At 39.5% G+C, this 23,093-nt stretch overlaps 1 protein-coding gene across 13 annotated transcripts in view; it reads right to left on the bottom strand.

Moving 5' to 3' along the window:
- Positions 1–23,093, bottom strand: part of BABAM2 (BRISC and BRCA1 A complex member 2) — a 449,505-nt gene that overhangs the window by 68,648 nt on the left and 357,764 nt on the right. For 11 of the 13 annotated variants that reach the window (XM_049096099.1, XM_049096100.1, XM_049096102.1 and 8 more), the window contains 3 exons: positions 19,937–20,036; positions 16,788–16,858; positions 13,913–13,995 (listed from right to left, as the gene is read on the bottom strand). In XM_049096099.1, the coding sequence (XP_048952056.1) occupies positions 13,913–13,995; positions 16,788–16,858; positions 19,937–20,036 (254 nt within the window). The remainder of the gene's footprint in view (positions 1–13,912; positions 13,996–16,787; positions 16,859–19,936; positions 20,037–23,093) is intronic. The other 2 variants (XM_049096103.1, XM_049096104.1) reach the window with 1 other exon arrangement.

Raw genomic sequence — 23,093 nt, 5'->3', positions numbered from 1 at the left:
CAGTGGGAAAAATGGTCTAGATCAGAGACTGCGGAGGTTGTTTAAAATGTGAATGTTAATTCCCTGGCCTCAATCACACTCACAGATTCCTCTTTGCAATGATCTTCTCTAGGCTCACCTGTATGCAAAGTTTGCTGGTCACTGGCAGGCGCTATGGTTTCTCTGGAGACAGGGGATCCTAATCTACCTTTTTAACACTCTGGAGGGCTCAAAAGACTCAGAGTACAAAGAGACAGATTAACAGCTGGGTACATCAGAAATAACACTGGAGAACACTGTGGGACTTCATTTGCAGAAAGGAACTAGGGATTAGTTTCTTTACCCATCATGCAGACTGGGGCTGGGAGTCTCCTCGTAGTATACGTATCTAAGGTCTCCTAATTGTTTTAGAAAAGACAACATAGCATTACACCGTGCTCCTCAGCTTCTTTTTAAATCATGGCATCATGGGAAAAATGGTGTGACTGCATGGCACCCTGGGAAAAATGTGTGAGGCCAGCAGAGGTTGCCAACATGGGATCCAGCTCCTACAAGAACTAAAGCAATCAGCAGCCCATCTGTAGCCTATTCCCAAACCAGTGGCGTGCTCCACCATGTGAACTAGTATGCTCTAGTGAACCGTTAAGAATAAGAGTTCTGGAATGAAAAGGTATTAATTCTAATGCTGCTTCCTTCCACTACTAGCTATGGGACATCCAGCAAATTATTTTACTTCTAGATGCCCTAGTTTCTCCTCTACTGTAAAATGGAGATAAGGAGCCATCTGACAGGACTGTTGAGAGAATTCTATGGAATTATGAATGTAAAGTACTTAACACAGTACTTTGCCCAGAATGAGCACTCCGCAAACAATATTATTTATATATGAACAATGGCATTATTATTATTATTATTACTACCTATCATTAGAGGTCACTTCTTATCACAAGTAACCTCTGATTGACAATGAATTAGAGACAAACACCATGATGACTGAGACTGAAGAAAGTTTGCCAGTAAGATGCCTGCCTACTAACGAATTGTGTCTTTTTGATTTTTTCATTTTCCATTGTGGTAAAATATACATTAACATAAAAATAACTAATATAACCATTTTGAAGTGTACAGTTTAGTGGCATGAGGTATAGCCACTTTGCTATACAACCATCACCACCACTCACTTTCAGAGCTTTTTTCATCTTCCCAAACCGAACCTTGTAAGTAGTGTTCCTTCTCCTTTATCCTTGTTATGACTGTTCTCATTCAGGTCTAATTATCTTTTGCCTAAATCATCTCCTGATAATACCAAAATAGTACCCCCCCTTTAAAAAAAAAAAAAAGAAAATACATACCACTTCTCTACTGAGCACACTTCAATAACTCCTTGCTATCCCTGGGATATAAGATCTATACTCTTCAGCCTGGTATACAATGCTCTCTGAGTTCTGGGCTCTGACAGCCTCTAGCTCAATCTCTCACAGTTCCCCAGGATCCAATACACATTGGAGAAATTCTAAATGATTTACAGTCTCTCACTCTATTTCTCCCCTCAGTGCCTTTGTTTATGCTAGCTCCTTTGCCTGAAATGTTCTTACAGTCCTCCTGTGCTATCAGGTTGGAGCTATGTTCCCAAAATGTCTGGTAGATGCCTAAGATTGCATTTGTTTTTATATGTTCTCACTAGACTGAGCAATTTCAGAGCAGGTGGCATTCATTCTGGTATCCCTAGAGTTTTGACAGTGCCTGAAAGAGCAAGTGCTCAATATATGGTGCATGGACTAAATCAACTAAACAGGTCAGGTCTGAAGATCCCTGGAAGGAAGGAAGGAAAAAAGGAAAGGAAAGGAAAGGAAAGGAAAGGAAAGGAAAGGAAAGGAAAGGAAAGGAAAGGAAAGGAAAGGAAAAAGGAAAGGAAAAAGGAAAGGAAAAAGGAAAGGAAAAAGGAAAGGAAAAAGGAAAGGAAAAAGGAAAGCAAAAAGGAAAGCGAAAAAGAAAAAGGAAAAAGGAAAAAGGAAAAAGGAAAAAGGAAAAAGGAAAGGAAGGAAAGGAAAGGAAAGGAAAGGAAAGGAAAGGAAAGGAAAGGAAAGGAACGGAACGAGGAGGGAAGGAGAAGGAGGGAGGGAAGGAAGAAAGAAAGAAAAGAAGGAGGAAGGGAGGAAGGAAGGAAATACATGTTGGAAAAGTATTTGCAGGTGACATGATCATGAATTCTAAGGAATCCACTAAATGTCAATATACAAAAATCAATTGTACTTCTATACAATAATAAATGGACCACAGACCTACATGTAAGAGCTAAAATTATGAATTTTGCATAAGAAAACAATGTAGAAATTCTTTTTGAACTAGATTAGAAATTCTTTTTGAACTTCATCTTAAGTAGGACACTAAAAGCACAGTCCGTAAGAATGCAAACTGGTGAAGCCACTGCAGAAAACAGTATGGAATATCCTCAGAAAATTAAAAACAGAATTACCACATAATCCAGTAATTCCACTACTGGGTATTTACCCAAAGAGTATGAAAATACTAATCAAAAAGATATATGCACCCCAACACGGCAGCATTATTTACAAAAGGTAAATTATGATAGAAGCCCAAATGTCCATCAATAGATAATGGATAAGATGTAATGTATATAGATACAATGGAATACTACTCAGCCACAAAAAAGAATAAAATCTTGCCATTTCAGTGATATGGATGGAGCTAGATGGCATAATGCAAAATGAAAAAGAGAAAGATAAATGCTGTATGATTTCATTCACATGTGGAATTAATGAAACAAAACAAATGGACAAATAAAAAAAAGAGACAAACCAAAAAACAGACTCTTAACTGTAGAGAACTGATGGTGACCAGACAGGAGGTGGGAGAAGGGAATGGGTGAACTAGGTGATAGAGAGTACACTTACATGATGAGCACTGAGTAATGTACAGAATTGTTGAATTACTATATTCTATACCGGCAACTAATATGACACAGTATGTTACCTAATACTGGAATTAAAATTTTAAAAACAAGAGCACAACCATAAAATGAAAATGTGATAAAATGAACTTAATCAAAATTAAAATTTTTGCTCTTTCAAAGAAACAGTTAAAAAATGAATAGGCAAGACACAGATTGGAAGAAAAATGCATAGAACATATAACTGACAAGGGGCTTGCATCTAATATATATGAAGAATTCATGACTCAAAAATAGACAATGATCCAATTACAACAGGAAAAAGATTTGAACAGACATTTTACAAAACAACTTACTTTGTAAACAGCACATGAAAAGGTGCTCAACATCACTAGCCCTTAGGGAATTGTACCTTAAAACCATAATGAGAGGGATGCCTGAGTGGCTCAGTGGTTGAACGTCTGTCTGCCTTCGGCTCAGGGTGTGATACCGGAGTTCCGGGATCGAGTCCCACATTGGGCTCCCTGCATGGAGCCTACTTCTCCCTCTGCCTATGTCTCTGCCTCTCTCTCTCTCTGTGTCCCTCATGAATAACTAATTAAAATCTTTTTTTTTTTAAAGACTTAAACTATGTTCAGAGGAGCATTATTCTTGATAGGCAGAAACTGGAAACAAAATGTCCACCAACTTGGTAAATGGATGACTAGTGGAATGGAAAAAGGGACTACTACTTAGTAATAAACAAGAATGAAATATCAACATGGGTGGATCTTAAAAACACTATGCTAAGTGGAAGCAGTCCCATACAAAAGACCATATACTATTTGATTCCAGTTTTATGAAATTCTATACCCTCTGTTATAGAACAGAATAAACTGTAGTAACATAAAATGGTCAGTGACTACCTGGGGCTGAACGTCAAGAGAGGGAATCCACTGCAAAGGCACATGGGAAGCTTTGTAGGGTGATGAAAATATTCCACATCCTGACTATGATGCTAGTTCTGTGGCTGTATGTGGTTGACAAAATTTATTAAAGTATTCACTTAAAATGGGTGAGTTTTACTATAAGTTAAAGTATAAAGTTATACTTCAAAAAGGGGAAAAATGTCCCATGGACTTAGGAAAGTTGAACTTGTACAATTAGGGAGCATATAATATACAAAAGGAAGGTCATTAAAAAATTAAATGAGTATTATTTTGCGGTATTTTCCTTATGTTGGACATTACTTAGTTCTTCAGGATAGTATTAAGATATCAGCAACATAATACTGACCACATACTGCTGCAAAAGTATCTACATTGACCTTACCTAGGAATCTTAGAATTCAGCCATTCAAACAGGGAAAATGCTTAATTGAATATAGGAACCTGGCTTCTAGTCCTGTTCTTCCCTAACATTATGCATGGCTTGGGGTTAGGTACTCAGCCACAACCTACCCCTGTAATACAGGGAATTTTCTGAGATTCTCAATCTCAGATCCACACACCTCCCTTTGCCTCCTACTCTGCAAAGTCTTAGAATCAAATGTGGGCATTGGGGGAACTTGCACAGGAAAAAAGTGTATCTTTCACATTCACTACCTTTAACTTAAATTTAGTGTTTCCTCCAATTATGAACGTAGGCAACAATCTACAGCAGTATTAGCAGTATCTTGACTTTGTTATCAAAAGAAATCACAGATGCTTCTAATCACACTGCAGGTGTTGCCCATATCTTAAAATATTCTTTATGCTCATCACTATCTCAAAGTTACAAGGGTTATTAGATGTGCCACTGGATATTGTTATTCAAGGTGTCATCAAAGAAGCCCATATCTCATATCATATGTTTTTAACCATATGATTAAATCATTTTTAACAATTTGGTAATAGTATTTTAATAGAATTGGCTTCCTTTGTAGCATTATATATTTTACTTTATGCATTTTAAAACACTGTTCAAAGAATGGTTCTAGAGGGTTTCCCAAAGGAGTCTTTGGCACAAGAACATTAGAAGTCCCTGTATTAGATAATCCCAAACCATTCATTCTAGTGCTAAGAATTCTATTCAGAACTGACACAGAGAATCAATGACTCATATTTTAAATGCAGTAATTAAAAGCACTTTGAAATCAAAGTGATAAACAAATGTCAGACCTTGTCTTCTATAGGCCCATGAGTGAAGTGATGTTTTTAATAACTTCACTCCATATTTTCTTCACATCTCTTCTTTTCTAAGGAAAGATTCTCAAGATTCATGAGTCCTGACTTATTTGGCTTCTGATTTGAACAAATCAGTTGTAAAAAAAAAAAAATGCTTAAGACAAATGGGGAAATGTGAACACAGACTGGCTATTAGATGATATTAAATAATACTACAATTTGTTACTGTATTGTAATGTTCTAATAATGTTTTGGATACATATTTTTAAAAGATCTTTATATATTAGAGATACATATTGAGTATCTATAAGTGAAATATTTCACATTTGCTTCAAAATATTCCAGAAAAATTTAAAAATTAAACTAAAAAGGAGAAAGGGATTGATGAAACAAGGTAGACAAAGCTGCAACATGGGTGATGGACACACGGGGGTTTATCTACTTTTGTGTTTGTTTGACATTTTTATAATGAAAAGTTTTTTTTTTTTTTTTGCTTAAAAATTAAAAAAAAATTTAAATTCAGTTTAACTAACATATAGTATATTATTAGTTTCAGGGGTAGAATTTAGTGATTCATCAGTTGCATATAACTCCCAGTGCTCATTATATCAAGTGCCGTCCTTAATGCCCATCACCCAGTTACCCCTCTCCCTCACGTAACCCCCTCCAGCGACCCTCAGTTTGTTTCCTAGAGGTAAGAATCTTAACGGTTTGCCTCCCTCTCTATTTTCCTATTTTATTTTTCCTTCCCGCCTCTATGTTCATCTGTTTTGCTTCTTAAATTCTACAATCATCTGGTATTTGTTTTTCTCTGATTGACTTAGTTTGCTTATTAGCATAATACTCTCTGGTTCCATCCATGTCATAGCAAATGGCAAGATTTCATTCTTTTTGATGAGTTTTATTCCCTTGTGTATATGTGTGTGTGTGTGTGTGTGTGTGTATATATATATGCATATTATATGTATACTGTATATGTATTCCCCATATATATGTATACTGCATCTTCTTTATCCATCTGTCGATGGACATCTGGACTCTTTCCATATTTTAGCTATTGTGGACATTGCTGCTATAAACAATGGGATGCATGTACTCCTTTGGATCATATTTTTGTGTCCTTTGGATAAATACCTAGTAGTGCAACTGCTGGGTGGTAGGGTAGTTCTATTTTCAACTTTTTGAGAAACCTCCATACTGTTAAAAAAAAAAGTGTTTTCTTTCTTTCTTTTTTTTTTTTTTTTTTTCTTTTAAGTGTTTTCTAAAAAAAGATTCATAGGCCATTAGGATAAATCCAGGTCACAGAAATGTTAGGTTTACATTCCATTTTAGAAAAAAATAATCAAAATCATGTAAAGGGGTATGCAGCTTGCCAAGTTCTTACCACTCCTTCTTGTCTTAGAACCTGGGCTACTCTCACACCTACATTGTCTATTTGACTCCAATTTTGCAGGCTTTGCAACTGCAGGACTTTGTATAATGAGCCATCATAACTGACCACACGCACTATGTCTAAACACATTAAATTTAGTTTTAGATAATCAATAGGTGGCTAATTCTTTGATTAATCCATTAGGTTTAGCTTTTTATGGCCACAGAGTGAAACTCTACTCAAGCTGGTATCTTTTGAGCTGCTAGGCAGAGGTTTACAGCTGGAAAGCCTATCATTACTAAGGAGGAGCAACACCAGCTTCATGCCTTGCTGCCTTCAGATCAATATTGTCATTGGTGAGATGTCCATTCATGTGTCTGAGAAATGAGACAGTCTACACATATCTCCCAGAGCCTGGGTGAACACTTTGGTTCCTAGAGCTTACAGGTTCTCTGGGAAGCTCCAAGGGCTTTCAAAACTCATTGGGGGTACTGCCAACCAATTATCTGAAATAGTATAGTAATGCAGTTTAGCACACGGATTCTGGAATCAGTTCCTGGATTTTAAATCCTAGCTCTGTCACAATTCTGTTGCCACACTTCTATCATTTGTTAAATGAAGTAACATTAGTAATTATCCTCAGAAGAATATTATGAGGCTTGAACAACACAATACTGTATATGCAAAATACAAGAGCATTACTAGAACCATACTAGAGCAATACTAGAGCATTGTATATGCTCAACACACATTAACTATTTTTACTATTCCTATTATTTTTAACAACAGCAGAAGTTCTGCACCAAAATAATGCCCCTGTTTCCACCAATGTCAATAATACTTTAAAGTTGATTTTAAGAAAAGGGTATAATGAACTGGATCAATATTATAAAAGTTATTCTTTGTAAACAGCTTCCTTTGTTTCATTGACTTAGATGCCTTCTTGGATTTCAATGTGTTAATTTCAAAGCAGCTGCATACATTAAGTCAAAATCACCACATTTTAATGCCCTTTCTTTGATCAGATAAACTCACTTTAGCAATTACTTTGATCCAGTAATTACAATGGAAAGGAAACACACAATATATATGAGAGGGTACAAGGAAAGAAATGACCACATGGTGCATCTGATTTACAACCTCCTTCCTTACAAGAAATCCTTTAAGGTCATTAAAAAGGTGTCACATAAATCCAAGGTATCAGAATGAAAAGAATATTCCCAAGAATATTATGAAGATTAATGACATAAATTCTCAAACCAGTGTCAGAAACTGCAGAGAAAGGCTTTCTAGAAGTAGACTGTAAAGATAAAACAGGAGTTTCAATTTGAATCAAAATAGTGACAGTGGTCGCTAAAGTTCTAGTGCTATTCGGGTTGTAAACTGTGAACAGGGTGTGCTTGTGTATGTAATCAAAAGACGAAAACCACTTTACCTAGCAGAGCTAACCACTTTCAAGGAAGTCCAGGATAAAAATTAACCAAAATGTTTAAAGTATTTAAAGGACCAACAGTTCTCATAATCAAAGCAAAAAGGCATTTTATTTTAGAAAGTGGATTTTCTTTTATCTTTTTCCATATTCTTTTATCTCTTTGAAGAATAAAGAGAGCTGATTAGTTTCACTTTTTATGCACAATCGATTTTAGTTCTTGCTGCTTTGATAGCTATTATTCATACTAGAAATGATAAAAATTAAGTCACAAATCTTTATATATGCTTTATCTGAAGTAATCATACTAATTCTAAAATAATATTACACTTTTCATAGATTTGCGCTTTTTAAATTTAATTTTATTTTTATTTTATGATAGTCACAGAGAGAGAGAGAGAGGCAGACACAGGCAGAGGGAGAAGGAGGCTCCATGCACCGGGAGCCCGATGTGGGATTCGATCCCGGGTCTCCAGGATCGCGCCCTGGGCCAAAGGCAGGCGCCAAACCGCTGCTCCACCCAGGGACCCCATAGATTTGCTTTGAAATGAATTCTAATACATAACATTGTGGTTCCTGATTTTAACCACTTTAATGATTCTGATTTGTTCCTCAAATCTATTTATTTATAGAAAAATGTGATTTGTATCCAAAAACCTAAGCAAGTTCTGAAAAGCCTCACAATTTTGGTTTTACTGATTTATCTAGTAGCCATCATGCTTGTCACTGCTACATACTCTACAAGACTTTGTTTCAGTGGCAAGGAGATGAGTCCACTCCATTCTATTTAGGACTGGTCTTCCCTGACCAAGGACACCTCCCTTTTGTCTCTTTTGTAGACTCCTGCTTTGTTCTGTTACAGAGGTGTCAGCATTTGAAATGTGCCTATTTGATAGTTTACTTCTTTATTGTCTTTCTCATTAGATTCCATTAGAGAGGATCTCTCTTTTCCTACATCTCTCTCTTATATATAAAACATATGAAGCTCTCTCTCTGCCCTTGGTCTCTTTGTGTCTGGCATATAGGAGGCAAGCTCACAAACGATTTCTTTTAAAAAATGCATACCACTGTAATTCACCATTATCTGGTCTCCTTTCTCATCAACTAGACCTGGGGCTGCAAACTTTTTTGGTACAGGGTCAAGGAGTCAGTATTTTAGGCTTTACCATCCTTGTCTTCTGTTCTTCCTCCCCTCACTCCCAACGATTTTTTTTTAAAGATTTATTTATTCATGAAAGACACACACACACACACACACACACACACACACACAGAAAGAGAGAGAGAGAGAGAGAGAGAGAAGCAGAGGGAGAAGCAGGCTCTATGCAGGGAGCCTGATGTGGGACTCGATCCCGGGACTCCAGGATCATGCCCTGGGCCGAAGCCAGGTGCTAAACCGTTGAGCGACCCAGGGATTCCCCACCAACAACCTTTTAAAAACCCAGAAACCACTTTTAGCTTGAGGGCCATATGAAAAGACGCTGAGGGTGGGCTTTGGCCTGCACTGTGTAGTTCACCAACTCTTCTGCCAGGCTCTGAATGTCTTAAGGTCAAGGCTGAATTATTTACTTATATCCCCTGGGACCTTTCATTGTACTAAGCACAGAGAGGTTCTCAATAAAACTAGAACTCAGTTGAATTGGGTTAAAGTGACTGGGTTAGGGGTAGAGAGGTTAAAAAATTAAATGGAACAGCCCAAATGGTCAGATTTAAAATAATAGGTATTTTACCAAGGAGACATGGCCTCTGGTGCAGGCTGGATGACTCAAAGGGTCACTTACCAAGGATTTATGGGTAATGGGAAAAGACAACCTGTCATACAAACACACACTCTCTCACTTGCCTTAGGAGTCACAGATCTCAATACCGTCTACTTTTTTTTTTTTTTTAATACCGTCTACTTCTAAGCAATCCTGCTACCACAGGCAGCTGCCTCCTCTTGTACCTACTTATAGCACAGCTGACTGGGACCATGAAGAGCTGACACTTCTCCCAGTGGTTGCTTTTGTTCTGTGTTACCATGCTTGGCTGTCTGGTTCTCTTGTCACCCAGCATTCCGAAAATGTTCTGGCTTAAAGATAACATCTACCCCTAGAGTTTGGCAAATATGGAATTACCTCTATAACCACTACAAACAGTTCTTAGATAATGGCCAGGAAACCTTCCTGAAAACAGTTTTGTACGGGAACACTCTGATCCTTGCATGATCCCAAGTCTTGCAGTATACTGATAATGAAGGAAAGAAAAAAAAGAGGAATAAATGGATGAAAACTCCACGGCCATGATCATGGCCACATCTCCACTCCTGAAACCATCAGAATGTTGGAGGTTGCAGTGTCTTGTGAGACATCCCAGAATACGTACAATGTTTTCCAGGGGGGCATTTTTGCTTCTGCACACTCTAGCAAAGTGTGAGGTCAGAGTCATCTGCCTCAAGAGAGGAGTGCCTCTTTTCTCTAGCATCCAAAATGCTCAGAATTATTACCAGGACCTGCTCTAGTGACAGTCTTCTTCCTAGTCCTGGGGAAGGGGTAGAAAGAAAGGAGGGTAGGGAAGTGATCTGGTGTCCTGCCAGGTGTTCACTCTCCATGGAGCAGCAGAGCCAGCCACAGAAGACTAGCAACATCTCTAGGCATCTCCTTCCTTCCTCATGTTCTTGAGAACTCAGAATAATTCACAGCAGTGTTCTATCACTAACTCTCTGCCACCCCATATTCACTCCCCCATCTTGATGGAAAGAAAAAAGGGAACAAGTGGTCCCTTGGATGTTGTGACCAAGTAAGCAGATAATTTCCAAAGGAAAGTATCAGATGCTTAACTGCATGATGAAATAAAACATGTTATCCAACCAAGCTTCACTCTGATGGAGCAAGTCCTATTGTTTTAGATATAAGAAGCAATCGGGTGGGACTCATTTATTTAAGGACAGGCTGTGTATTAGTGATGGAGCAGGAAACAGCATCAAGTCCCCTGATTCACAGACAAAGTCATATCTGCCAAAGAGCCATGCGTGTAAGCAGTGATGTTGAGAGGCAAGGTATAAGCAGCCTGGGGAAGGAGAGAATAAGAGCCTGAGGAAACACTCTGAAAAAAAGTAAATTAACCAAATCCCCAAGTCCTTGTAATCGTTCCAAAGAGTGCCCATGGGTTTGATGTTTCTGGAGAAGGCAACCAAAACTAAGTGAAAATATGACTTTGGGACTACATGTTACATGTTTGACTTAGAAAAGCTAAGATGGATGGGCAGCCCCGGTGGCTTAGCGGTTTAGTGCCGCCTTCAGCCTGGGGTGTGATCCTGGAGACCCAGGATTGAGGCCCTCGTCGGGCTCAATGCATGAAGCCTGCTTCTCCCTCTGCCTGTGTCTCTGCCTCTCTCTCTCTCTCTCTCTCTGTGTGTCTCTCATGAATAAATAAATAAAATCTTAAAAAAAAAAAAAAAAAAGAAAAGCTAAGATGGGAAAGTAGAGAAGGGGCTGTAAGAGATACTGGACAAATGGTACCAGGGGAAACAGTCTTCGGGAAAAAGAACTCCCAGAGGAACAGGATATTGCTACAACACCAAAGGCATTGGTAAGGGAGGGCAGTGCTCCTTCATCCCTGTGCATCATTCTTGTGCACCACCACCAGAAGAGTGACTCTTAAGTTGCATGTGAATTGGGGATCCCTGGGTGGCTCAGCGGTTTGGCGCCTGCCTTTGGCCCAGGGTGTGATCCTGGAATCCCGGGATTGAGTCTCGCATAGGGCTCCATGTATGGGGCCTGCTTCTCCCTCTGCCTGTGTCTCCACTTCTCTCTCTGTGTCTCTCATGAATAAATTTTTTTTTTTTTAAAGTTGCACATGGAAGACACAGGTGAGAATGAGCAATGCCAAGGATAGCTTTTTCCCCTTCTCTCTGATATGATCTGACATCAAGATTTTTGAAAGTAGAATCATGGCTAGAAAACCAAAGTAAATTTCATTTAAAGAGTTGAGGTCTCATGCCACTTTAGTTGAGCATTCCTCTAATTTAATGTTTGCAATTGTCCCTCCTTCTGTGTCCTTCTCTCAGAGCCACTGGGTGAGGCTTCTGTTGCCACTGCCATTTGACACAGGGTACAGGCCCCTCTTGATGAACTGGGCCAGGGGATTCACACCTACTGGATCAACCAGGCAACTGTCCAGGGTGGTGACAGACCCACGATGTGATCAGGATCTGGGGGCGAGTTACCAGGCTAGAGGCAGAATTACTGGTGTGTAAAGTGAACATGGCAAATAGGAAATGAGATCTCACAAAGGAATTAAGGCTCTGAATGAAAAAACAAAAGAGCAACACATAAGGTGAGAACCAAAAGTGGTGGCTGGAAGTACCAGTAGGGCCACAGATGATGACAGGCAGAGAAGAGACTGCTAGGAGACCTTGACCGTGAGGCTCCCTCTTCTGCGTGGCCTTGTATGATGGGTTAAGCTCCATATGTAAACGTCTCCAAAGGACTTAACGATCAGATCCCCAGTGTATATATAAGGAAATTAAAGTGGAGAGAAGTGATTTGAACAATATCACATAACTAGTTGGAGGAACACCCAAATTAAAGTCTTACTTCTCCAATTTTTTAAAAATCTGTGCACATAATTAATACTCAGCAATATGCTTGTATTCTTCAGATGCATTTGAAGAGATGGTCCCAGTACATAACTCACTACAGAGCAGAAGCTCAATAAGAAGCACATGTAGCAAGGTGTTTATCATTAGGAAACACCTTATAAAGATGGCCAACTCTCAGTTTTCTCTGTGCAGATTATACCGTGGTATTAGAGGCTTTCTTCCCTCACTGTTGGTGTGAGATGGGGTAAGACAAATGAATTTAAGAACCATTTTTTTAGCCTAAGCAAATCACAACCAAGAATGTCAGTCTGCTGGGGAAACAAAACCCCCAAGCCAATGCCTTTATGCTGTCCCATGGCATGGCTCAACAGAGCCAAAGCTCCTCTTCCTGGAATAGTTTATTAAGGGTCTAGGGTAGTTCTAGCCACTAAGTGAAGCCAACTCAAGTTCACTGCTTTTCTGAAACTTGACTTGGGAGAGCTGGAACTTCTGTGTCTTTGGCTTGAAGACTAGGCATCAAATTACTAAATTTGCACATCAAATTACTAAAGAATAAAGGTCTTGGTTGACTTGCAACTGGAACCTGGTACTATGGGTCAATGATTCTTACATAACAAAGAATTAAACAAAAGAGGCTCCAAATTATCCATTAAGAGAAAGCTGGACCAGGGGGGCCTAGGTGGCACAGTTGGTTAAGCAGCCGACTCTTGGTTTCAGCTCAAGTTGTGATCTCAGGGTCCTGAGATCAAGCCCCGCATCAGGCTCTACGCTTAATGCAGAGTCTGCTTGGGACTCTCTCTCTTTCTGCCCCCCACCTCATCACAAATAAATAAATTAGTTTAAAAAAGAGAGGGAGAAAGCTGGATTAAAGTTTTTTGAGTCATTGATTAATGTAACAGAACAAGCATTTAAATATGCCTATCTGTGGAATAAAACTAAAAAGTGATGATGGGAATACATTCAAACTTGTCTCATCTTTTACATATTATATTATCAAAGTTGTACTATTTTCATTTAACGATGATAGCCATATGATCAAAGCAAATATGTTTTGAATAATCCTGAAAGTTTTGGAATCTCATGCTGGAAAGATGCTTTGAAATAAGAATCTGGAACCCTGGACACAGGGCAGGGTTTCTTAAACTCAGCACTACTGACATTTTGTACTTGATGATTTTGCTGTTGTTGGGGTACTGTCCTGCAACACATCTGCCCTCTACCCACTAAATGCCAGAAGAACAATCCCCACTTCTGTCCTGCCCAATCATGACAATCAAAAATGTCTTCAGACACTGTCAAACATCTGCCGAGGGGCAAATTATACCTGGTTGAGAACCCTTGCTCTAGAGATATTTTCTCTTTAAGATCATGTGGTAAATATACTAAAGTAAAAGGAACCACATCAAGATGCTAAAGGTTTTCACGGTCATTATTACATATGGTTTAGTATATTTGCAAATGTATGCTGGCATGCTCACAGCAAAAGTGTACTCACTGTGTACAAGAAAACAGAAATCTTTCCACATCAGCAGCAGAGTGAGTTTTGTAAAGCCTTCTGCATCATATTCCACGACACCTCTAAGTGATAAAAAACATACACACACAAAGAAAGAAACCCTCATAAAAAAAGGGCATAAAAGAGATGGAACCAAGTAAAGAATACATTCATAAAATCATGGTGATTGAATCTGAGATGCATTTAAGGTTAAGTGAATGTTATCATAGGAAGGATGTGGGGTTTGGAATGACAGTATCTACGTTTAAGTTACAGTTTTACATTTACTATTGTGACTTCAGGCAAATCACTTAACCTCTGGAGCCTCAGTTTCCTCATCTGTAAAACAAATATAATAATATTTTCAAGCTTCATTACAAGATTGTGAAAAACAAGTAAGATAAAGCATAAAATGCCATGCAAATGCTGGTTACTAGTTATGAGTAAAAGGACAAATGAAGCCATAAGGTCAGCAATGACACTACTGTCTGTGTGATGATGAGTCTTACTTTCATTTAAGCACTAAGCAGTAATGAGCAATGACAACGTTACTTAGTTTAGGAGTCTCTATTATTTTCTTCTAAAGCACTTGGAATCCTTTCATTTGCGTCCCCTCTCCTCCCCACCAGGCTCAAGACAAGAGCCACATTAGCTGGGTAGGCGCTGGTTCAGATGGGAGACGCACAGGGTACGTGTCATGCTTTGAAGAGAATAGCCCAGGACCATGGAAGGGCCTGGGTGAAATCCTAATAGGCTCGCCTTTCCCATTTTCCACCAGAGCTTCCACCTGGGAGACATCACCATAACATGATGATGCTAGCCACACACGACGACAGACAGAATCATCTCTGTCATCCACACAAGGAGGCATCTGCTATCTCCCTGGCAGAGTCCAGAGCATCAGACCGTCAGTATTGATGGTCTCTCACTTCAAGTAGGAACAGAGAACTCACCGTAAATGTAAAGGAACTAAGACTCAAAAGGCTGAGTGATTTACTCAAAGACTATTGGTGTAGCATTCAGATCTTTGACTTAGGTCAACAATTTCATTCACCAGTTTAAATTTTTTTTCATGAATTTGTAATCAACGCAGTATGTTACAACACTGCTATCTAAGCTTTTCAGATCCTGCATGCTGTAAGTAAAAAGAAGCATAGAATCCTTTTCATTATGCATACAGTATAGCAATATAATAAGAATGTGACTTCAGGCAAATCACTTAATTTATACTGAATCGCATATATGATTTAGTAGTTGCATACAGGTACTACTATATTACTGTATTATATGCATAAGACATAGACAAAATGTATGTTAAAAAAGGATTCCTATTTTGGCTTTTTAAAAAAGATTTTATTAATTTGAGAGAGAGAGAGCGCATGCATGAGCTGGGGGAAGGGGCGGAGGGAGAGGGAGTCCGACAACATGGAGCTGGATCCCGGAACTTGAGATCATGACCTGAGCAGAAGGCAGATACTTAATGGACTGAGCCACCCAGGTGCCCCAAGAATGAGATTTTTTAAAAGATATAAATGCGGTTTTCATATTTTTCTTTTGTGCTAATGGAGTGAGGGGAGACACACATTCTCAGGTGTGTGCACCCTACTTGGGAGGTTGCTGTCCTAGGTCCTTCATTTTTAATTATATATACTAAAAATAATCTTCCTCAAAAATTAGAAGACCAATAGTGTCATTTATTAACCACTTTGTTTCATAAGTACTTTCTCAAAATGTTCATAAAGCTGAAAAAATCCTAAGTATTAAAGACTCATGGCAAGTGACAGTCACACTGTTTAAGATATTGACAGTTCTATTTTGGAGGCATAAAAAATTCCACTATGGATAATGAGAAAATTTCTTAAAATTGTTTTTAAGGAGTTAGAAATTTTGCCCATAATTACACCATGGTTTACAAAATTATATCCCAGGAAATGGCTAACCTTATTCTTGATTTCATCTGCTCCTCCCTATTCCCACTTTTTTTGGCCTTAATTTATTCATTTCCTTATTTAAATTTTTAATTTTGTGTTACTATATATATCTTTCTATATTTATAAGCCTTCTCCGGAATAAGGTGGGATATAAACAGACCACTAACACCCTTAGTGCTCAGTCCCCATGAATGGGTAGAAGGTCCCCCACCTTTTGAAGACGACTATGGGGAAAACATGTTCCCTCTGCCACTGGGCTAAGCTCTAAGCAGAAGCTCAATAAGGCCTCTGATGTCATTTAAGGAACCTGAGCCACGGAAGAGGTGACCCCTATACCTGCAGTCCCATGCCTCCTCGTCCCTCTCTGTGCCTTCTTCCAATTCCTAATCCCAAGTGAGAGTCGTTGCTTTTGGGTCTAATGCAGGATTTCCTGCCTAGATTCGGGTGGCAAGCTGTGAGCAGGAGTCCTGTGTCAGAACACCTGAGTCTTGAGAACCAGGGCTCCCACCCTGGCTCTATCTCTTGTAGGTGGGTGACTTCCCTCAGTTTACAAGGCTTCTTAAAGTTTCAGGGCACTCTTCATTCACTTGTGCCTATAAAGCCCACCTGGCTCACTTGGGACTCCTAGGAGCAGATGGAGGTGAAAGTGCTAGGCATGTGTAAAGAGCTCTAGAACAAACAGGTAGTGCTGCCTTTGTTACTGCTGGGCTTACAGCATGACGCTGCTCCAAGGAAGATATTTGTTTCTATTCTTTAGCAAAGAATCCTAAAAGTGATCTTCCTGGGAGCTTTTGTGTATGCAACATACCAGAAAGAGTCAAAATGGTACTGAAAAGCTAGCATACATAAGCACAGACTGTTATGTTCTTAATCAAGCTCTCACATCAGGGTCATGGGGATGTGAGGCCATGGCTGGTAGATGGTGTAAACATGGAGAAACTTACGTGCCAAAGTGGCTGAGGAAAGCAGCGATATATTCCCTTCTTTTGTGGTACCCTTGAATCACATACTGCACCTGGAACATGAACACAAAGCTGAGGAGTCAGAAATTTCCAAATGCTTTCTGACAAAACACTTACAAAGACTCAGAGAAATAGAAAGAATGGCAAATGAATCCCCACATTCCCGTCACCCATATTCAACAACTGTGAACATCTTGTCTAGTTGCTTCATCCAGCCACCTACCTCCTGATCAAGCTATTGGTCTATCTTTGCTGAAACAAGTCAAAGGAAACTTGAGACGCCATGACTGCTTGCCCTTAGATATGTAAGCACGTACTCCCGAGAAACAAGACATTTTCCTCCAGAGCCACAGTGTCATGATCACACCCAACAAATTTAGCAATCATTTTTTGGACTTTGTCTAGTGTCCTGTGCATTTTCATAATTTCCCAGCTGTCTCCAAAATATTCTTTTAAAAGGAAGGGTATAATTGAGGGTATAACTAAGGATCAGGCACTTAATCTAGAAAGTCTTTTAGTATAGAATAAAAGTACCTCTTGGGGTGTGTACACGTGTGTGTGTGTGTGTGTGTGTGTGTGTGTGTGTGTGATATTGCACATACATATATGATATTGACTTTTCAAAAAGGTTGGCCTAGCTGTCTTGCAGAATATTCTGCATTCTAGACCCTCTGGTCATCTCCTTCCTTTTCCCTCTACTCCCTATATTTCCTATAAATTGGAAGTTAGACTAAAGGTGTAATTAGATTCAGGTTAAATATTTTGGGCAAGAAAACTTCATAGATGATAGTGGGCTTGATCACTGGTTAAGGTGACGACAGCAGGACTACCCCCACTGTAAAGGGAGGTATCCCCTTTGCTGCCAGGAGCAGCCTGTGGGCATATTACTCAAAGCATGTGAAGACCTAGTCCCCTTCTTAACCTTTCACCTCATAATTTTAGTATCCACTGGATATCCTTGTCTGAATCAATTATTTCATTAAGAGCCAAAAAACTGATTTTTTTGAATTCTATCACTTCTTGTGCATTTATCAGCTGGAATTATCTGTAAAGAAGAGTATCCTCTCATCAAATGGGGGCTATTTTATCCTGAACTACAGCTCCCGTTGAAAAGGCAGGACAATGCTCAATTCTTTCTTTTTAAATTCCTAATATCCAAAAAAGGAGTGTTAAATAGGGGATTTTATTTTGCCTTTTTATATTTCCTTGTTATCACCAAATGACAGTTTTTATTAAAAATTTGTGAACATATTAAGCTGGACATCTGAAAGTCATATACTCATCAGCTACTAACACAAAAATACATTCCTCATAATGTCCTCATAATGGCTCAAAGAAATAGGGGAGAAAGAGGCCCCCCAAATTGTTTATATTGGCTGTAGCCACAATGAGTTTCCATGGCTAACAAAAGCTTGAGATAAAGTGCTTGAAATAACCTTGACACAATTGGTAGTGATAGCCATTTTGTACCCTTTAAAAGTAAAACAATTCTATTTATATAATAGGGGTTTATGTCAATTTATAAAAACAGTGCTTACTTTGCAGGCTTAATGCAGGATCAGAAATGTTATTTTGGGAAAAGAAAAACAGATGATAAGTTTGCTTAAGTGGCTTTGTTTAAAAAGGGATGAAAACAGTTCTGTGTACTTGATTTTAAAAACAGAAAACCATTTTAACAGAAACCCACAACAAAACTGGCTACAAAGATAGATTCCAATGTAATTATGGAAATTCATTTGAAGAGATTGTTTCTAAAAGCAGCCCATACTGTCCTCGTTTGTAGCAAGCATAAGAACATCAATTTTAAAAGACAAGTAAAATTAATGAAAGGGAACCAGATAAGAAAAACAGACTGATTCTTATATTTCTGGGAAAATGGTAACATAATTTTTTTTGAGGAAAATGTATGACTAGAAATTAATCTCAATTGGAGAGCTTTAAAAAAGGCTTTTCTTCTCAGTTCTGGAAGACCAAATTTGCATGTTTCTCTATAATACTGGGACACAGATTTGAAGGCAGTGCAAAGTCCCACAATGTAAATAAGAATTCTCTCCTCCGATCAGTTTTGAAGGAGGGCAGAGGCTGGGGGAATTTGGTCCAATGAGAAGCAACACTCCAAGAGAGTGAGATGCCCTGGAATCTGTGCCAAGCCCACAGACTGCACAGTTGCCAGATTTTAGTTTCTCTGACATTTAAAAAAATAATACTGAAGCCTTTGAAATATTATTGTACTTTAAAAATATTTCCTATATAGAGATGAGCTATCTTTTGAAAGAAAGAGACAAACAAAAGATTTATTTTCCAAGCCATGTGAATAAGTCAATAGGAGCGTAGAAAACAGTAGTTTGGGAATAAAGCAAACTGAGTCAGTCAATGTGGGAGAAGAAAGTCAGTATTGCTTGTAGATGAACATCTCCAGGTTTTAGCTAAAAACACTACATGGATATTAACATGTATATACTTATACTTTTTAGAAATATCTGACAATAGCCATTAATGTAAACTCTGCTACTTGAGAATGTAATGACTCATTCATGAAGCTAAGAGAAAGCTTTAGATAACCTGACGTGCCTGCCTACTGGACCAGCTGACCTGGAAAGCTTGCCCCTAGTAGAGCCGGACTCTGGCAAACTGCTCCTAGAGGTGACATGGAGAATCAAGAGCTGACTAGTAAAAAGTGAGGCATAGAAAAGCAGAAAGAGGTAAAGGCAGCTCAGGTGAATTACCTTGATGCTAACTAGTGGCAAACACACACACACACACACACACACACACACACACACACACACACATCCCCACACACCCACGGGTGCATGCACCAGATAACTGGGATATGGAGGAGTTCAAAGGTGCAAGATCTAGCAAAAAACTTAGGACATAAAGGAAATTTAAGAAGAGGTAGCAGTTTAAAGGATGAAGGTTAAGATTGGAACAGGAAGTCAGAATCCTTAGAAAAGGAAGAAGGGGTGTAAAGAACTAGGAGAGAAATGGATGAACTGTAGTTCGAAGGAGGAAAGGCCAGCGCAGGTGAAAGCTGGAGCTGAGGGCGCCCTCACAGCACAACGCCGGGACGGGGCTATGCCGGAGGGAAGAGCCTCGCAACCGGAGAGGCAGGAGACTTGCTTCTTTACCTTGTTGGTGAGTAGGTGGCATACTTGAGGCACATAATCAATGAGACATCCTCCTCCTGGAAAAGCTGGGATATGAAGAGCTGAGGAGCCTCCAAGTGCGCTGAAAGGACAAGAGTACAAGGGACACTTCTCTTAGGGCTCCAGCAATGTAGGAAGTGACACCCCCAAACAGATTCGGTTTCACTTCTCAAGGTCTGCCCACCAACCGCTTGGATGAATGAGGATGGGAAAATGGGCTTCACTTTATGGTTACCTTTCTTTATGTTAATCTGTTCTGTTAAATCAGAATGTTCACATTACCCATGACTACATGACAGGACGAATTAGCACACCCTGAATGGTGTGGATTGTAAATGCCCTATTTAATGCCAATGGGCTGGACCTATGATGGAGACACATGTTTTCATATTCTCCATTCTGTGCCCTCCTATGCTGGGCAAGGAGGAGTCAGTCATTCCTTAAACCTGTACACTGAGCTGAACTGAATTCCTGCAGCTGGGCTGCCGGGGACAGCTTCCTCACATTTAGTGTGAGGCTGGTGGACTAGGACCAGGCTGCAGACTCCAGGCTGGACCCGGCCCAGGCAGCTGATACAAACAAGCTCAGAGAACTGCAGAGTTTCTGCACAGTGGGGAGGGCTATCCACTGCTCGACTCCGGCTGACCTCTGCCTCCACCCTACGCAAACACAAGCCTGGTCTCAGTGGACCCTTATTTTTCACGTGAAGCCAGAAAGCCAGATGATTTAATGTCTCAAGTTTTAAATGGTGGCAGTTAACCAAACATCTTCTGAAACACTGTGCTGCCCGGTCCCGTGTCTCTGGGCCAATATGGGTAGGAAGACAGCAACTGTTCCAAGTCAACACTGACATTCAATCCATCTAAACAAGAAGGTGCAGTCAAAAATCATCGATCCAAGCACTAAGACACAATGCTGATCCAGAAACAGTTTCCAGGACTTTTGTGGAGATTCCTTTTCAGTCTAAATTAACCAGCATATGATTATTTAAAGAAACTGTTCAGAATCTCACAGTATACATTGCGTATCCCATTCTTATTCTCGATTTCATCTTCTTTTCTACTCTAACTTTTCTTTGGTCCTAATTTGTTTTTCTTATTTGAGTTTTAGTTTAATGTATAGGTTTTTTACTGTAAAACCATCTCTTAAACTACCTCTGTAACATGATGGGTATAAAAAGACCCCTAATATCCATTAATGCTATGATTATTCATTAACCAAATCCCCACAGTTACAAGGCCTTAAATGGAAGCAAAGTGTTTCACAAGAACAATCTAGAAGATCATTCCTAAGCAGTTTAGAGCAGACAGACTTAGCCTAGGGTTTGCAATATAGGACACAATATCAGTACTGAAAGGGTCCCAGACCCAGCCTGTCTCCCTACTGACCACAGATTTCTGAAATTAATTTTTCCAGTAGAAATGATTATTATATTTATTTATGGAATGAAAAAGCCCCAACACATGAATAAAATCCAGGGTGATGTGAGGAAGTCAACATGTGGTGGAAATATTTGCTGTTGACTTTTTCTATTCGGATGAGACCTAAAAAGCACATCTCTGACAACTGAAAAAATTATGAGACAGCATTTGACTAAGTATGACATTAATGAATCATCTACAGTCTGCAACTGCACAGAATCAGCAAGAACATCACTTCCGTTTGCTACTCTCAGAGTAGATACTGGATGAGATTGAGCCTAAACTCCAAAGGAGGCTAGGAAAATTCCTATGACTTCTTGTGAACTGGAGGAAGGGTTTCTGTCCTCTCCTTTGTATGCAAAAATATACAGAGGGCACACTTCTAACCAGAAGGTTCTAATGACTCCATTAGGATAGAAACTGATTAAGAAGAAAATTCTATAGTACAAGAGAAATAAATCCAATATTTATATGCTGACCATACTGGGTGGGGGCGGGGATATCTGTATAAGATAGAACATATCAAGATCCAGGCTTCTCATAGCTTACTTAGAGGAACAATCTTTAGCATAATAAAATTCCAAAAAATAAAATAATTTGGACAGTTTCCTGGAATTGATTATAATGGGCTTTGAACTGTATACAATATTACAGTATAAGTTCTTAATCATTCATCAAATTGAATTTAAAAAAATGAAAATAGTCTGTAGGGAATCCTCTAAACTTGAGACTTTCTCCTCTTCTGAAATATAGTCATTAAACAAAAAATTGCCTATAATGATGAAAAGAAGCAGAGATGTGGAGAAATCCAAAGGCTGGCGGCTTGGCCACCAGGTCCATCTCTGCACTCTGCTTCTGTGACTATCAGGAGCTAAAACACTTGTTGCTAGGTGCTTTCTCATGACCTAATTGAATCCTCCCCACAATTAAGTGAGGTGAGAATTATCACTCAAATTTTACAGGAGAAGGAATGGTGGCAGGAGCAGAAGAAATTTCCTTGGGTTCACACAACGGGGAAATGGTAGAGCCAAGATCTGAACTTGGGGTGGCCTACTGCCAGAGTCCATGCTGTTACTGCTGAATTATGAGCCTCCCTGATTGCAGGGGGATTCTCCTCCAGAAGGGGCTATGAGGATGGGAAGAAACAGGGGGTCTGGCTACCAGCAAGCTGGGTCAGGATTGCAGTGATGCCACAGGGCTTCCAGAAGCACTCACACTGAAGCAGGCCCTGGGATACAGCTTATCTCTTCTTACTGTGCTCCACACGGCAGCAGGGCAAGCGTTCCACTCCATTTTGTTCCTACTCAGCCTCTCCTACTCCAACCTTCACACAAGCACAGCTACTAGACCTCTGACGTGAGGGGCCAATGCCTCTGTCACATCGACTTGTGAATGCCTGAGTTGGTGTTGCGGCGTGAGCCTCAATGTGTGCAGTGCTTCAGATCTATGAAGGATTGCTTTCAATGAGAGTTTATTTTTAAAAGGACACCTACTGCCCCCTTTAACTCAGAAGGTCCTTGGCTAGTGAGGGTACTGAACCTGACTGCCAGCGTCACATACTGATAAGCGCTGCTGATTCACGTATAAATATCCGCCTTGTGGGTAAATATTTAACAGGCCTGTTATAGCCTGAATGTTGCCCTGATCATGCTAAATAAATAAAGTCAAGTGTCATGAAATAAAAAAGCTATTATGTTTTTAAAGGGTGTAGGATGGAG

This window comes from Canis lupus, chromosome 17, assembly GCF_003254725.2.
Source record: "Canis lupus dingo isolate Sandy chromosome 17, ASM325472v2, whole genome shotgun sequence".
Taxonomy (NCBI): domain Eukaryota; kingdom Metazoa; phylum Chordata; class Mammalia; order Carnivora; family Canidae; genus Canis; species Canis lupus.
Note: the sequence above shows the minus strand (reverse complement) of the source record. Positions and strands in the feature narration are given on the sequence as shown.